Source organism: Stigmatopora nigra, chromosome 20, assembly GCF_051989575.1.
Source record: "Stigmatopora nigra isolate UIUO_SnigA chromosome 20, RoL_Snig_1.1, whole genome shotgun sequence".
Lineage (NCBI taxonomy): Eukaryota > Metazoa > Chordata > Actinopteri > Syngnathiformes > Syngnathidae > Stigmatopora > Stigmatopora nigra.
This window is the reverse complement of record NC_135527.1, coordinates 7,511,380-7,525,888: the sequence shown is the minus strand read 5'-3', so window position 1 is coordinate 7,525,888 and position 14,509 is coordinate 7,511,380. Positions and strand designations below refer to the sequence as shown.

General features: G+C 45.2%; 2 protein-coding genes across 3 annotated transcripts in view; both read left to right on the top strand.

The window, feature by feature from the left end:
• The window catches only part of frem1a (Fras1 related extracellular matrix 1a), a 37,101-nt gene extending 25,466 nt beyond the window's left edge, over nucleotides 1-11,635 (top strand). The window contains exons 3-26 of one of the 2 annotated variants that reach the window (XM_077742156.1): nucleotides 3,805-4,087; nucleotides 4,261-4,355; nucleotides 4,436-4,728; nucleotides 4,796-4,986; nucleotides 5,099-5,422; nucleotides 5,501-5,609; nucleotides 5,674-5,805; nucleotides 5,961-6,305; nucleotides 6,412-6,450; nucleotides 6,566-6,708; nucleotides 6,822-7,018; nucleotides 7,181-7,520; nucleotides 7,590-7,798; nucleotides 7,888-7,981; nucleotides 8,084-8,336; nucleotides 8,419-8,610; nucleotides 8,685-8,870; nucleotides 9,002-9,198; nucleotides 9,260-9,440; nucleotides 9,563-9,707; nucleotides 9,855-9,996; nucleotides 10,077-10,272; nucleotides 10,423-10,687; nucleotides 10,828-11,635. In XM_077742156.1, the coding sequence (XP_077598282.1) occupies nucleotides 3,854-4,087; nucleotides 4,261-4,355; nucleotides 4,436-4,728; nucleotides 4,796-4,986; nucleotides 5,099-5,422; nucleotides 5,501-5,609; nucleotides 5,674-5,805; nucleotides 5,961-6,305; nucleotides 6,412-6,450; nucleotides 6,566-6,708; nucleotides 6,822-7,018; nucleotides 7,181-7,520; nucleotides 7,590-7,798; nucleotides 7,888-7,981; nucleotides 8,084-8,336; nucleotides 8,419-8,610; nucleotides 8,685-8,870; nucleotides 9,002-9,198; nucleotides 9,260-9,440; nucleotides 9,563-9,707; nucleotides 9,855-9,996; nucleotides 10,077-10,272; nucleotides 10,423-10,687; nucleotides 10,828-11,314 (4,989 nt within the window). In that variant the 5' untranslated portion in view covers nucleotides 3,805-3,853 and the 3' untranslated portion in view covers nucleotides 11,315-11,635. Of the gene's footprint in view, nucleotides 1-3,804; nucleotides 4,088-4,260; nucleotides 4,356-4,435; nucleotides 4,729-4,795; nucleotides 4,987-5,098; nucleotides 5,423-5,500; nucleotides 5,610-5,673; nucleotides 5,806-5,960; nucleotides 6,306-6,411; nucleotides 6,451-6,565; nucleotides 6,709-6,821; nucleotides 7,521-7,589; nucleotides 7,799-7,887; nucleotides 7,982-8,083; nucleotides 8,337-8,418; nucleotides 8,611-8,684; nucleotides 8,871-9,001; nucleotides 9,199-9,259; nucleotides 9,441-9,562; nucleotides 9,708-9,854; nucleotides 9,997-10,076; nucleotides 10,273-10,422; nucleotides 10,688-10,827 lie in introns of those variants that run through there. The other variant, XR_013330032.1, reaches the window with a different exon arrangement.
• Nucleotides 11,636-11,806: 171 nt separating this feature from the next.
• LOC144213954 (FRAS1-related extracellular matrix protein 1-like) lies at nucleotides 11,807-14,459 on the top strand. The gene is made up of 10 exons (XM_077742678.1): nucleotides 11,807-11,904; nucleotides 12,238-12,367; nucleotides 12,476-12,548; nucleotides 12,654-12,803; nucleotides 12,868-13,052; nucleotides 13,175-13,297; nucleotides 13,424-13,555; nucleotides 13,648-13,763; nucleotides 13,865-13,950; nucleotides 14,075-14,459. Exons 1-10 carry the CDS (start codon nucleotides 11,807-11,809, stop codon nucleotides 14,275-14,277), a joined length of 1,296 nt encoding a protein of 431 aa, XP_077598804.1. The 3' UTR covers nucleotides 14,278-14,459.
• The last annotated feature ends 50 nt before the right edge of the window (nucleotides 14,460-14,509 follow it).

The window sequence follows — 14,509 nt, the reverse complement described above, 5'->3', positions numbered from 1 at the left end:
GCCTAGAGAAGGTCGGTGGCAAAGAGGCATTGGCGCAAGACCCGCGACAAAGTAGCGCCCGGTCGGTGCAAGACCCGGGACCAAGTGGTTGCTCCGCAAGACCCGCCCCGCGACTCCGTCGCGTCTTGCGTTAGGGGCCTCCATGGAGTCCCGACTTGTGCTCCAGACGCTATAGAGTCGCGACTTGCCTAGAGAAGGTCGGTGGCAAAGAGGCATTGGCGCAAGACCCGCGACAAAGTAGCGCCCGGTCGGTGCAAGACCCGGGACCAAGTGGTGGCTCCGCAAGACTCGCTCAGCGACTCCGTCGCGTCTTGCGTTAGGGGCCTCCATGGAGTCCCGACTTGTGCTCCAGACGCTATAGAGTCGCGACTTGCCTAGAGAAGGTCGGTGGCAAAGAGGCATTGGCGCAAGACCCGCGACAAAGTAGCGCCCGGTCGGTGCAAGACCCGGGACCAAGTGGTTGCTCCGCAAGACCCGCCCCGCGACTCCGTCGCGTCTTGCGTTAGGGGCCTCCATGGAGTCCCGACTTGTGCTCCAGACGCTATAGAGTCGCGACTTGCCTAGAGAAGGTCGGTGGCAAAGAGGCATTGGCGCAAGACCCGCGACAAAGTAGCGCCCGGTCGGTGCAAGACCCGGGACCAAGTGGTGGCTCCGCAAGACTCGCTCAGCGACTCCGTCGCGTCTTGCGTTAGGGGCCTCCATGGAGTCCCGACTTGTGCTCCAGACGCTATAGAGTCGCGACTTGCCTAGAGAAGGTCGGTGGCAAAGAGGCATTGGCGCAAGACCCGCGACAAAGTAGCGCCCGGTCGGTGCAAGACCCGGGACCAAGTGGTTGCTCCGCAAGACCCGCCCCGCGACTCCGTCGCGTCTTGCGATAGGGGCCTCCATGGAGTCCCGACTTGTGCTCCAGACGCTATAGAGTCGCGACTTGCCTAGAGAAGGTCGGTGGCAAAGAGGCATTGGCGCAAGACCCGCGACAAAGTAGCGCCCGGTCGGTGCAAGACCCGGGACCAAGTGGTTGCTCCGCAAGACCCGCCCCGCGACTCCGTCGCGTCTTGCGTTAGGGGCCTCCATGGAGTCCCGACTTGTGCTCCAGACGCTATAGAGTCGCGACTTGCCTAGAGAAGGTCGGTGGCAAAGAGGCATTGGCGCAAGACCCGCGACAAAGTAGCGCCCGGTCGGTGCAAGACCCGGGACCAAGTGGTGGCTCCGCAAGACTCGCTCAGCGACTCCGTCGCGTCTTGCGTTAGGGGCCTCCATGGAGTCCCGACTTGTGCTCCAGACGCTATAGAGTCGCGACTTGCCTAGAGAAGGTCGGTGGCAAAGAGGCATTGGCGCAAGACCCGCGACAAAGTAGCGCCCGGTCGGTGCAAGACCCGGGACCAAGTGGTTGCTCCGCAAGACCCGCCCCGCGACTCCGTCGCGTCTTGCGATAGGGGCCTCCATGGAGTCCCGACTTGTGCTCCAGACGCTATAGAGTCGCGACTTGCCTAGAGAAGGTCGGTGGCAAAGAGGCATTGGCGCAAGACCCGCGACAAAGTAGCGCCCGGTCGGTGCAAGACCCGGGACCAAGTGGTTGCTCCGCAAGACCCGCCCCGCGACTCCGTCGCGTCTTGCGTTAGGGGCCTCCATGGAGTCCCGACTTGTGCTCCAGACGCTATAGAGTCGCGACTTGCCTAGAGAAGGTCGGTGGCAAAGAGGCATTGGCGCAAGACCCGCGACAAAGTAGCGCCCGGTCGGTGCAAGACCCGGGACCAAGTGGTGGCTCCGCAAGACTCGCTCAGCGACTCCGTCGCGTCTTGCGTTAGGGGCCTCCATGGAGTCCCGACTTGTGCTCCAGACGCTATAGAGTCGCGACTTGCCTAGAGAAGGTCGGTGGCAAAGAGGCATTGGCGCAAGACCCGCGACAAAGTAGCGCCCGGTCGGTGCAAGACCCGGGACCAAGTGGTTGCTCCGCAAGACCCGCCCCGCGACTCCGTCGCGTCTTGCGATAGGGGCCTCCATGGAGTCCCGACTTGTGCTCCAGACGCTATAGAGTCGCGACTTGCCTAGAGAAGGTCGGTGGCAAAGAGGCATTGGCGCAAGACCCGCGACAAAGTAGCGCCCGGTCGGTGCAAGACCCGGGACCAAGTGGTTGCTCCGCAAGACCCGCCCCGCGACTCCGTCGCGTCTTGCGTTAGGGGCCTCCATGGAGTCCCGACTTGTGCTCCAGACGCTATAGAGTCGCGACTTGCCTAGAGAAGGTCGGTGGCAAAGAGGCATTGGCGCAAGACCCGCGACAAAGTAGCGCCCGGTCGGTGCAAGACCCGGGACCAAGTGGTGGCTCCGCAAGACTCGCTCAGCGACTCCGTCGCGTCTTGCGTTAGGGGCCTCCATGGAGTCCCGACTTGTGCTCCAGACGCTATAGAGTCGCGACTTGCCTAGAGAAGGTCGGTGGCAAAGAGGCATTGGCGCAAGACCCGTGACAAAGTAGCGCCCGGTCGGTGCAAGACCCGGGACCAAGTGGTGGCTCCGCAAGACCCGCGACTCCGTCGCGACTTGCGTTAGGGGCCTCCATGGAGTCCCGACTTGTGCTCCAGACGCTATAGAGTCGCGACTTGCCCATACAATTCCGCCCTACGCTGCTCAGGGTATGATGACTACTAGGCTTTTTGTCAAATCAATGATGACGACAATGCCTATATCTGATTTTCATTTTTAAAGGGTCGGAGGCGAAGAGGCATTCGCGCAAGACCCGTGACAAAGTAGCGCCCTGTGCAAGACCCAGGACAAAGTGGTGGCTCCGCAAGACCCGCGACTCCGTTGCGACTTGCGTTAGGAGCCTCCATGTAGTCACGACTTGTGCTTCAGACGCTCTAGAGATTCGCGATTTTAAGGTCCAAGGCGACCAGGCCCAAGACATGATAACCATGAATTCTTTGTGATGAAGAAGTCCTGACGACAAAAAGTCCTGGCCAATTTCATCGTGGGATGGGATAGAAGAGCTGTCGGCGCCTACCAGCAAAGGAGTCCAGGAGTTCTGCCCTGCTGCTGTTTTCTTCAGCTTCACACTACTGAGTAACTATGTGGATAAGCTTGGAGGAGCGACTCTGCATTTTCTCCACCTCGGTCACAGTCTGCAGAAGTTCCCCATCTCGTGGAAGACTTCCTGTGTGTGGTTCCAGTTTTTGTCCAACTTTACAATGTCTTTTTGAGTCCGATTCAGCTACCCTAACCAAAATGGCGCCGTTTAAGCGGCAACCGGCGGATGCGGTAGCTCCAACCACTCTTGCCTGTTTTGTGTTTTTTCTGCTTTTATGTTCTAATGTTTTAATGATTTGGTGATTCCATTTACTGTGATCTGCTTTGTACTTTGTGCTTCTGCTTTGCTGTTCTGTCTAATCACCCTCTTGCTACTGCCACAATGTAATTTCCCGAATACGGGATGAATAAAGTTATCCAATCCAAAGAAAGTAGCGACTCGGGCAAGACCCGTGACAAAGTGGTGGCTCGCGCAAGACCCGCGACCCCGTCGCGAATTGCGTCAGAAGCCGCTACGGAGTCACGACTTGTGCTTGAGACGCTACGGAGTCGCGACCTGTAACTTGCTCATCTTTATTGTCCATTTTAGACTTGACTTGATTTTTTTCACTTGTAGCTGTGTGAATAATTTGGGTCATTACTTTCGCACTTGGTTTATAATTATTTTGAATTCATCATTGTTAAACCATGTGTCACTCTACCCACTTCTGCTTTCAGGTTCCAGTTCAAATGCAACTTGAAACCTCTTCACGACTCGTATAATGACATGTGCTCTCTTCACAGGCTCCATTTGTAATTCGAGAAGCCACATAAAACAGATTTGACCAAAACAATGATGAAGTCAAAGGCCCAAGGATTAGCACTGCTTCCCTTCCTGCTTCTCGGTATTTCTTGCAGAACTTGCCTTGTGAAAGTCAACAAGGCTTTAACGGTGGGACGCGGTCAGACGGCTTTCCTCCGGGAAGGAGATGTAGAGTTCCTCATCCCACATCAAAAGGATATATGTAAAGTGGAAGTGGTGTTAAATGAGCCCATTACTCAAAGAGTGGGAACATTGCTGCCTCAGGTAACAAAGTCAGTTGACTGATCTTCTTAAGGCTTTGTTTTTCGTTTTATTTGAACAACCTTTCAATGGTAAGGGGTCACCCATTCAATTGTGACAATGTCTTGACTTTGGTATATATTTTACTCTGTGCCTCAAATTTGTCACATCTTCTCATTTTTCTATCTTTCTTATAGGTGTTCAATTGCCATTTTCGAGAAAATGAGGTTAAATATGTCCACAATGGCTGTCCACTTTTAACAGAGGACATAGTCAAACTTCGGTTGTATAGGTAGAACACATCAAGCCCACTCCTGCCCCCAGTTATACAGATTTGGATACTTAATAATCTATATTGTGGTTTTTTTTCAGATTCAGTGCCACTGACACATATATTGAAGTGTTTTCCCTTCATGTGAACATTGTGGAATCGGACTGTGGTATTATCAAGCTTGGACCTACATTTTTAAAAGCTCCATCATATGGTCTTTCTGCCAATGTCGATGGCAATGTAGTCTCATTCCACTATGAAAAGCGGTCCACTTTAGACTGTAGCATTCATCTAAATACACAGGAGACTCACCTGCCAGCTCATGGGCAGCTAGTTTCTGTCAAGCCAGAGAAAGCCACCAAACGAGAAGATGAGCCACTGCTCTACATTGAAGGTAAAGTTGACGATAAATATATTCCAATTGACGTTGCTCAAAACAAGCACGGAATGTCTTTTTTCAGATCATCCGGCACCATGTAAGTCTGATGTCTGCCCGATGGGTGTGAGGCTTGTCAGATCTTTCAAAGTACCATGTGATGACTTCCTGGTGATGGGGCTGAAATACCAGCACTTGACTCCCCCGTCCCCTGACATTGACTTCATTGCAATCAGGCTTGATCTCAAAGACTCGAGGAGTGGAAACATATATCAGGTAAGATTACTTTCTTGAGTTCACCATTGGTTTATAGCAATTAAGTCATACTAGTCAATGTTTACAGTAGTTATTCATCTGATTTACAAACAAACTTGACTTTCCTATGAAGTCCGAACAGATCTGGATTCCAGTGCAAATTACTGGCGCGCTGCCAAACCAGGCCCCCGCGCTTTCGTTTATGCCAACGTTTATCTTGGAGGTGGACCAGTTCATCCTCACCCCACTGTCCACCGCTACATTAGATGGCGAAGACGACGAAACTCCACAGGAGAGGCTCATTTTTAATATCACCAGAGCACCTTCGGGTGGCTTTGTCAGTCACCTGTCTGACCAAACTCGCCCCATCTACTCCTTCACATGGCTTGATTTAAACAACATGCTCATTGCATATCAGCCCCCCAACTCTTCTCATACTCAGCGCAGGCACTACGAGGTTTGATTTTTTTTGACAAATGCACTTGAAAATAAAATTCTTTTGGATAAGGCAATCTCACCCAATTTTTCCACACAGATGGAAATCGACGTTCATGATTTTTTCTTTGAGAAGAGCGCACCGATGACTGTTCACATGTCGGTACGGAATGCAGACACCAACGCACCCAGAGTGTCCTGGAACATGGGTATGGTCAAGTTGCGGCATTCTTCATTTCGTACTTTGCTCACCATTTTGCATTTGTCTTTTAGGTCTCACCCTATTGGAAGGTCAATCTCTTCCAATTACATGGGAGCAACTCCAAATTGTGGACAATGACAACCCTGGCATGGTCCGCATAATCACTGTTGACGGTCTCCTGCATGGAAAAGTGACCGTTCAAGGTATTACGATTACTTTCGATTCATTTTGGTTTGTAAGAAGTCAATTGTTGTTTCTGGGTAATGTCTTCATGAACCAAATGGCCTTTTGCAGTAAGTCAACCAGAAATGCTCAATGTTCAATCATAGATTGACTGAGTTCTGTTTGTCATCTGTAGGTGGAAAGGGTTTCTTGTTCACAATTGGAGACATCAAAGCCGGAATTGTTTGCTATCATCACGATGACAGTGACTCCACTAGTGACTTCATTATCTTCCGAATAAGTGATGGTCACCATCAGACACGGCACAAATTCCCCATAAAGATCCTTCCAAAAGACGATAGCCCTCCATTTCTTATCGCCAACATGTTGCTGGAAGTGTCACAGGGTCAGACAATTCCATTGCAAGGCACTGCCCTTCGGGCTACCGATATGGACTCTAGCAGCGATTACATCCTTTTTAACATTACCAGACCTCCACAGGCAGGCCAGATCTGGAAATTTCCTGGACTAGGGCTAACAGGTCAGTGAAATGCATCACACACAAATACATTGCCATTGTCCTTGTGTTAAATAGCAATAAAAACACTGGATTGTCCGTTCTGAAGCTTTTTTTTTTTTTTTTACAGGTCAAAAGCCCATCAAGTCACTCTACAGAAGTAGTATTGGTACTTGTGTGTCTACGCTTTACGTCTATATATTTTGGATTGTGAACCATGTTTTTGATTTTGTCTTAGCTCAGGTTCAAACCTTTTTCATTAATTTCTCTTAATTTCCATTTAGGCTATCCAATCGGAATGTTTTTTCAGAGAGAACTCTCCCAGTCTTTGGTTTATTACCGGCACTCAGGGAATGATGTCTTTGAAGACTCTTTTGAGTTTGTACTATCAGACTACCAGGATCCCCCAAACCTTTCAGAGCCTCAGGTATGCATATTTGAAATTTGGGAAATTGGACTTTAAGTAAGAATTTTTTCCATTATCCCAAGTGACTGTAAAAAATATCAACCTATTTTTGAAACTTTCCATCTTACCCCCAGGTGGCTATGTTACATATCAAGCCAGTTCCCTACCAACTGCCTATAGAGGTTTCCAGTGCCAGACGCTGTCTTGTGGTCAAAGAGACTGATGTGGTCCACATAACACAGCATCACCTTCACTTTGTAGACAAGGATACCCCAGAAAGTGACGTGACATATACGATTACGACACCACCTTTCTTCAGTAATCACCATAGGTCGGTGTGATGCATTCTATTCTAAATGTCTTTGAAATAAATATTTGGGGAATTTATCGTTGGTGAGTATTGTCAACAAGTATTTGCAGCAGGTAAATATCTTCAAATACAAGTTTATAAAATGATTCAATGTGACCATTGTGATGCTGTTATAATGAGCAGCGGCGAGGACGCAGGGAGGATATTCCTTGTTGACAGCATACCTAAATTCACCAAAGACACCAATGCGCCAGTGTTGAAGCTCTTTACACAGGTAATTTTTTGCTATAGTCCACGTGCTGTCCCTCGAACGATATCTTGGATTAAATTTTACTGTCTCTTTCTGGTCTTTCAGCATGCTATCAACCACATGAAAGTAGCCTACATGCCTCCAAGTGAGGATGTTGGCCCTTTCCCTCGTTATGTCCAGTTTATTCTCGCTGTGACCAATCAGCATGGCAAAAAACTCAATGGGATCTGCTTTAACGTCACTGTGATGCCAGTGAACAATCAACCACCACAGGTAGAGCAACAGGCAAAAACTGCTTCTTCTTAATCAGAATGAGCTAAACTTTACGATTCACCTTTTCAGGTTATCACCAAGGCTCTATTGGTAGACGAGGGGGGTGAGGGTCAGGTCGGCCCAGAACATCTCCTTTTGTCAGATGTGGACACTGTCGAAGAAGCCTTGAAATTGGAGCTTGTGGAGGCACCCAAGCACGGAATGCTGCAGCTCAACAGTTTTGCTCTAAAACCGGGCCAAAGTTGTACCCTGCATGACATAGCAAGCCGTAAAATGAGGTTAGTTACCACCCTCCATGACCCTAGTGAAGTTAAAGCGTTTCAGAAAATGAGATGAGAATTTGTGAATATTCATGTTGCCCTCTTAGGTATACTCATGACAATTCAGAAACTGTGGAGGACAGCATTGAATATGCTGTAACGGATGGAGCTAATAGAGTCAGATTCACTCTGCAAATACATGTGAGTTCACCGAGGGAGAATTGTATGTTTGCATATTTTCAATTTAGATACAGTTGTGTAATCAAGTGTCTCTTTCCCTTCCAAAATGTTTTCTCGGTTAAGGTAACTCCAATCAATGATGAGGTACCAGTGCTGGTTGACGGTTTGAACAATGTCCTCACATGTGCTGAGGCGGAGACAATCGTCATTTCAGCAGAGTACATTTACGCCCTGGATTTGGATTCCGATAACGACAGCCTCGCCTTCTTGATTGCACGTCAACCCAACCACGGGTGGGTGGAAAAAAATGGCGTGGTTGTTGATAATTTCATTCAGGCGGATATCAAAGCTGGAATTATCAGATACAGGCACACGGGTAAGAAAAACCTTCTGGTAAACTTCTGTTTTTGCTCAATGGAACTTCAACAAACAAACTTCTCTGTGGGTTGTCATTTTAGGAGAGGAGATTGGATTGAATCCAATCAATGACATCATCACCTTTGTGATTTCTGATGGAGAAACTGAAAAATCAGTCATCTGTTGTGGTGAAAGAAATGCAAAAATTGGAAGCAGAGAAGCAAATCTCCCCGTGTATGATCTCCACATCACCATTTTTCCCATTAACAGCCAACCTCCCTCAATTAATACAGGTGGACCTTCTTTTTGGCAATCTCGATACTAATGGGCCTGTAAATATAATCACAATTCTTTTGTTTGATTGTAGGTGACATATTCGTTGTAGATGAAGGTGGAACGGTTCAGGTAAACGCAAGTCATTTACAGGTACACGATGTGGATACAAACATTGAAGAGCTGGTGGTCAGTTTGGTTACATTGCCTCAGTTTGGCTACCTTGAAAATGTCGTCCCTCGACCTGGCTTTGAGAAAAGCAACGTGGGTGTGAGCATAGGTAACCATTTTTTTCCCACTGTTAATTAGGTTTAGTGCTTGGGGAAATGTTGGATACTTGTAACCCAATGGCCTAGTTTTCATTACCAGAGTACAAATCCCTTGGTTGTTTTTCTTGTCTCCTTTCACCAGACTCCTGTTCCTACAAAAACATAATTGCCGGTCAAATTAATTATGTGCAGTCCAGGCACCATAAGACAGAGCCAACGAGCGATCAGGTAATCCTCTGTGTGTCAGATGGCAATTTCACCTCTGCCAGTGTAACATTGAACATCATCATCAAACCGACAAATGATGAGATTCCAGAGTTTGTGGCTCAAACTCTTATGGTAAGTTTTAATTTTTGTGTTTTTGGTCACAGACTCCACTGACTGATCCTTTTCTATTAAGGTACAAGAAGGAAAAAGGAAGTATCTGGATGAGTCTTTATTAAATGCAACGGATTTGGATGTTCCCAGGAATGTTCTGCACTTCCATGTTGTTAAACTTCCTCAGCACGGCTTTATCATTCGCCACAATGGCGATATGGAATCAAGTGTAGTTGACTTCACAATGGCTGAGTTAAGAAATGGTAAGTACAAGGTGATGCCAATACCCTTTTTAATGACTGAAGTATTTCAGTTCCTCAGATACTTTAAGTTGTTCGTACTTTCTAGAAATACATATTTACATTGTATCTTCACTGTTTGGCAGGCCAAGCCGTGGCATACGCACATGATGACTCTGAAAATTTGGAGGACAGCTTTACTGTTGAGTTAACAGATGGGAGACACAAAATCCAAAAACGAGTGACAGTGGAAGTATTGCCACTGAACGATGAAAAGCCTCATTTGATAAGGTTACATAGGAAGAATAGATTTTGTCCGAGTGTTGACCTGAAAATTCCATAAGTACCCTAAAGTATCTTTTTGTTGCAGTGCACTGAGACGATACAAATATTTGTTATTAATGAACATGGTATGACCTATATATTTATATCCTTTAGAAACAATGGCTTGGAGGTTGAGCCGGGAGAGACGAGATTAATAACTAGCGTAAGCCTCCTGGCACAGGACTATGACACTCCTACCTCCCAAGTCTTGTACAAGTTCAAGAGTTTCCCGACACAAGGACTATTACAGTTTAAGGTTTGCATACCACACGACGAGGTGCTCTTTACTTTTTGAACTCCACCTCATCGTCTAAGATGAAATCCCTTGTCTTTCAGCATTTTCAGAAATGGCTGCCATTGGGCTTAGAGGAAAATTGTACTCAGGAAATGGTGGACATGAATCACGTCCGCTACGTGCACAGACACCCATCGGATACTACAACGCAAGACTTTTTTGTCTTTTATCTACATGATGGGCAAAATCAATCTCCACTACAGCAGTTCAACATATCCATCAAAAATGGAGAAAATGGTATTTATTTAATAATAATTATGATAAAATAATCAGTTAATCATTTTTCACCCTCAGAACATTACTACATGTATGTACCTATTTTGTTCTGTTTTTAACAAATTCCAAACACATTTCTTACATTTAGTCTTTCTGTATGTTTTTTTTCAGGAACTCTGTCTGTCTTTGTCAGTCCCGTGAGTGTTGACCGTGGGGGTCGTGTCACTCTCACCACGGACGTGATTTTTGCAAGGGACGGCGGTCATCGGCCGCAGGACATTGTGTTTGTTGTTAGCACTCCAGTGGCTAATGGATACTTGGAGAATACCAAGCATCCAGGAGTAAGCATCTCCACTTTCAGCCAGATGGATATTGCCGCAAACCATGTGGCTTATGTGCACGACAAGCGAGCTAACGCAGCGCTGGAAACCATTCAGTGAGTTCAAAAACCCATGGGAAATAAAGCTTATTCATCTACAATAAAGAGAATGTTTTTTACATAGAGTATTGACACTCACATTCTTGGACCAGGTTTGCTATTGACAAGGGTCTAACAAATTGTTTCTGTTTTGGCAGCTTTGACGTCAGTAACAACAAAAAAAGACAAACGGGAATCTTAGAGGTGACGGTGCTCATGGTAGACCGCATCCCGCCATCATTGCATAACAAAGGTCTTGCGATTCCGCAAGGACATGCAATGATTCTGAGTCCAGACTGCCTTGCCATGACGGACCCAGACACCCCACAGAGTTCTCTAGTCTTTATACTCCTTCACCCTCCTCAGCACGGTGACCTGCTCCTAGACAAAAACGTGCTGATAGCTGCTTCCAATTTCACTCAACTACATATTGAGGAGTTGAAGGTCACGTATAAGCACGATGGAAAAAAGTCACAGATTGATCGATTTGAGTTTTCCGCCACGGATAGTACCAATCGTGGAGTCCTGCTAAATGGGAAGTTACATACTGAACCATTGTCTTTTATCATTCAGGTAAATGGTGAATTCGTTTCAAAATTGCTTGTGTTTCTTGTTTCTGTGTCATTCCATTTCAGGACCAATTAAAAACAACTTGTAACTTCAAGTGGAAATAATGATCAAATTCACAATATTCAAAGATGCTCACAAGAAAATCCCTTGGAGATAGAGTTCCTCATTGCTTCTTTACCAATTCCAAATAAATGTTGCAACTCTAGTGCTGAACTAATATTAAAGTTAAACTGTGCTTTATTTTAGATAAAGTCTTTGGATGTGTCACATCCCGAGGTAGTCAAGCTGCTACCTCTTTGGAAGCCAGAAATTTTAGCAGATGGACGATATGGAATATTTTTAACATCTCGGGAACTCAGGGCCAAAAACCACAATGGCAAAAAAGAGGAGTGTTTCTTCTCAATTGTTCGGAAGCCCTATTTTGGTTACCTCGAAAATATTACTACAGGTTGGAACTAACTTGTTGTCTTTTGTCTCAGTTTTGAAGTAAACCTGCAATCTAACACTTTGGTATTCGTAGGTGGTTTCACACGACAGCGTATCTCTCAAGCGGACCTGAACAAGAGAATGATCGTCTACATCATCAATCCGGAGATCCAGACCTTAAAAGACACCTTGGAATTCCGCGTGTCAGACACAGACGGAAACACTGGACCATCTTACATGTATGTGCTATGTTCCTCTGCTGTATTGTGGTTCATTGTCATTGTTCATGGCTAAGAAGACCCGAATAATAGTAGGCACCTGAATAATTGTAGGGAGTGGAAAATTCCAAATTAATTAATAATAGTAGGCACCGGAATAATAGTACTACTACTACTACTACTACTAATATTCATTATTTTTGGAATTTTCCAATGCCTACTATTATTCCGGTGCCTACTTTTATTAATTCATTTGGAATTTTCCACTCCCTACTATTATCCCAGTGCCTACTATTATTCGGGTCTTCATAGTACATACATTGGACATGTTTACCATTACTGCTGTCCGTGCAGGCTGCACCTAAACTGGTGTAATGTTGAGCTGTCCCAGGCACAATACTGTGTTAATGAAGAAGAAAAAGTGGTTTCAGTGGAGATTATCCGAAAAGGCAATTTAGCAGAGTCTTCTTATGTCACAGTCAAGGTTCGTAAGATATTTATTAACTGGGGTCTTCCAGCCATTTTGGGTGGGGCGATTCTGTCTCCCCTGTAAAGCGTGAGTGTCAAATGTCCTCTCTTTACTTTATAACAGGTGAACGAAGTGACCGCCACTGTTGGCAAAGATTTTGCCTTAAGCTCATCTAGCCTTATCCAGTTTGATCCAGGTAAGATTCACAATTTGATACCCAATTTGGAGACCATTTGATCAGTTCACTACAGTCACATTAAGATCTTTGATAGTAAAAGACATGTCTTCCATTCTTATCAAGGAGTCTCCAAAAAGATCTGGAACATCCAAGTCATTCAGGATCACCTTGAAGAGGGCGATGAAGTATTTGAAATTCTCCTAGTTCTTCCAGAAGGCGCAATTATTGCCAGCGTCAAAAAAGCTCAAGTTACCATCAAGGATTCAGGAAGTGGTAAATTGTATATATTTAGTTTGTCCGTTGTGGTTTCTTAATTCATCAACAAGTATTTCCACAGGGCAGTGCAGGAAAAAACAGAAACATGAAGTATCCACTCTAAGGAGCAAGGCCATTCAGTCTGATAAAGACACTCGGAATTCATCTGGGAGGATCAGGAAACTGTCACTTGGAGTGAAATCAGTTGTCCGGGAAGAACTAAACTTCTCCAAAAAGAACGTCACTGTCAGAAGCAAATCAAAATCTGTAAGTGTATTATTCTCAGATGTGAACAATTTTGAGGTGATGTCACTACATTTCTTTACAGTACAGTGCATTACAGTTTGTGTTCAAAAACAGGAAAGACTGACTTTGTTTTTTGTTTTCAGAAAGGAAAAAAAGCAAAGCTCCATGTTTTTAAGAGAAGGGTTAAGTACAAGACAGCCTCAGAGGCCCTTAATTCAAAACAAATGCCTCAGAGAACAGCCTCCAAATCCAGAACAAGTAAACATGTAAGTTGAATGTCTTTTACCCTACTCAGTACTGAAAATACCACAATGTAACTTGAAGTTTCTGGAAAACCAATCTAACCAATTAGCTCTTTGCAATTTTCTCCAATTTTTTTTCTTCCATTGTAGGCTACAACTGAAAACTTTGTTTCCAAGCCATGTTTGCCCGAAATGAAAGGATTACTGCACTTCAACCAGACTACCAACCAGATTTTTCAATGCAACGGTTTTACCTGGAGGTTCTGGACACCAACACCCCAGGTATTTAATTAATTTGTGATTTAAACTCCTAAACTCCAGTTGCATTATCACCAGCAAGTAGGACTAAATGACTGTGATATATCTCCAATTAGATGACGAAAATCCCACAGTGTCCTCGGGGATGGACCTTTCACAGTGGCTACTGCTACATCCTAAACAAGAAGAACAAAGCGTCATGGAGCAGAGCCAATCGAAACTGTAAAGAAAGGTACATTTGAGCATCTTGAGAAGACTAAATAGGGCAAAATGTATTGTGTAAAAACATACCTGAATATGCTCGTGTCATTCAATCTTTTTTCTAATTTTCAGATATAAAGGCACCCTCGCAAGTGTTTTCTCAAAACGGGACATGCTTTGGCTATGGGACTTTGCTGGGAGGAAACCATTTTGGATAGGTATATAAACTGTTTATTCGTTGATTTCAGTTGTTAAACTTGGAATTGTTTCATTTGAATTCATGTATACTTTATGCATCAGTTGAAACATCTGCTAAGAGCAATTTTCTCCTTGTTTTATCAGGTCTTAATGGCAGGGATGCCCAAGGATCCTGGGAATGGGCGGACGGAGAGAAAGTCAGCTACACAAACTGGACTCGGGAATCGTCGACTTCCATTGTGAGAGATGGCAAAAAGTGTGTCCTTGTGTGGAGAAGAGCAAATTGGCAAAGGAGAGACTGCAAGATGGGTCGAGGTCACAGCTATATCTGCTCCATTAAGATTTGAAACTAAATTGATGTATTTCTTGCAATTCTTGTTAACAATAATAAATTCACAGGAACTCAGAAGTTCCCAAAACACACAATGTATCCTATTTTTTATATGATGTAACCACTGTATCTATGTAGTGTGGTGTATAAGCTGTGACAATATTTCTCTATTACTCTAATAAACAATGAGAAAGACTATCCAATTTTGTCATAAGCATCTGTGTATGATGACTATTAGGCTTTTTGTC

Coding starts and splice junctions, on each gene's coding strand:
- LOC144213954 (XM_077742678.1), top strand. CDS start 11,807: ATGATCGTCTACATCATCAATCCGGAGATCCAGACCTTAAAAGACACC. Junction 13,556..13,647: donor TCTGGACACCAACACCCCAG/GTATTTAATTAA, acceptor ATCTCCAATTAG/ATGACGAAAATCCCACAGTG. Junction 13,764..13,864: donor AATCGAAACTGTAAAGAAAG/GTACATTTGAGC, acceptor TCTAATTTTCAG/ATATAAAGGCACCCTCGCAA.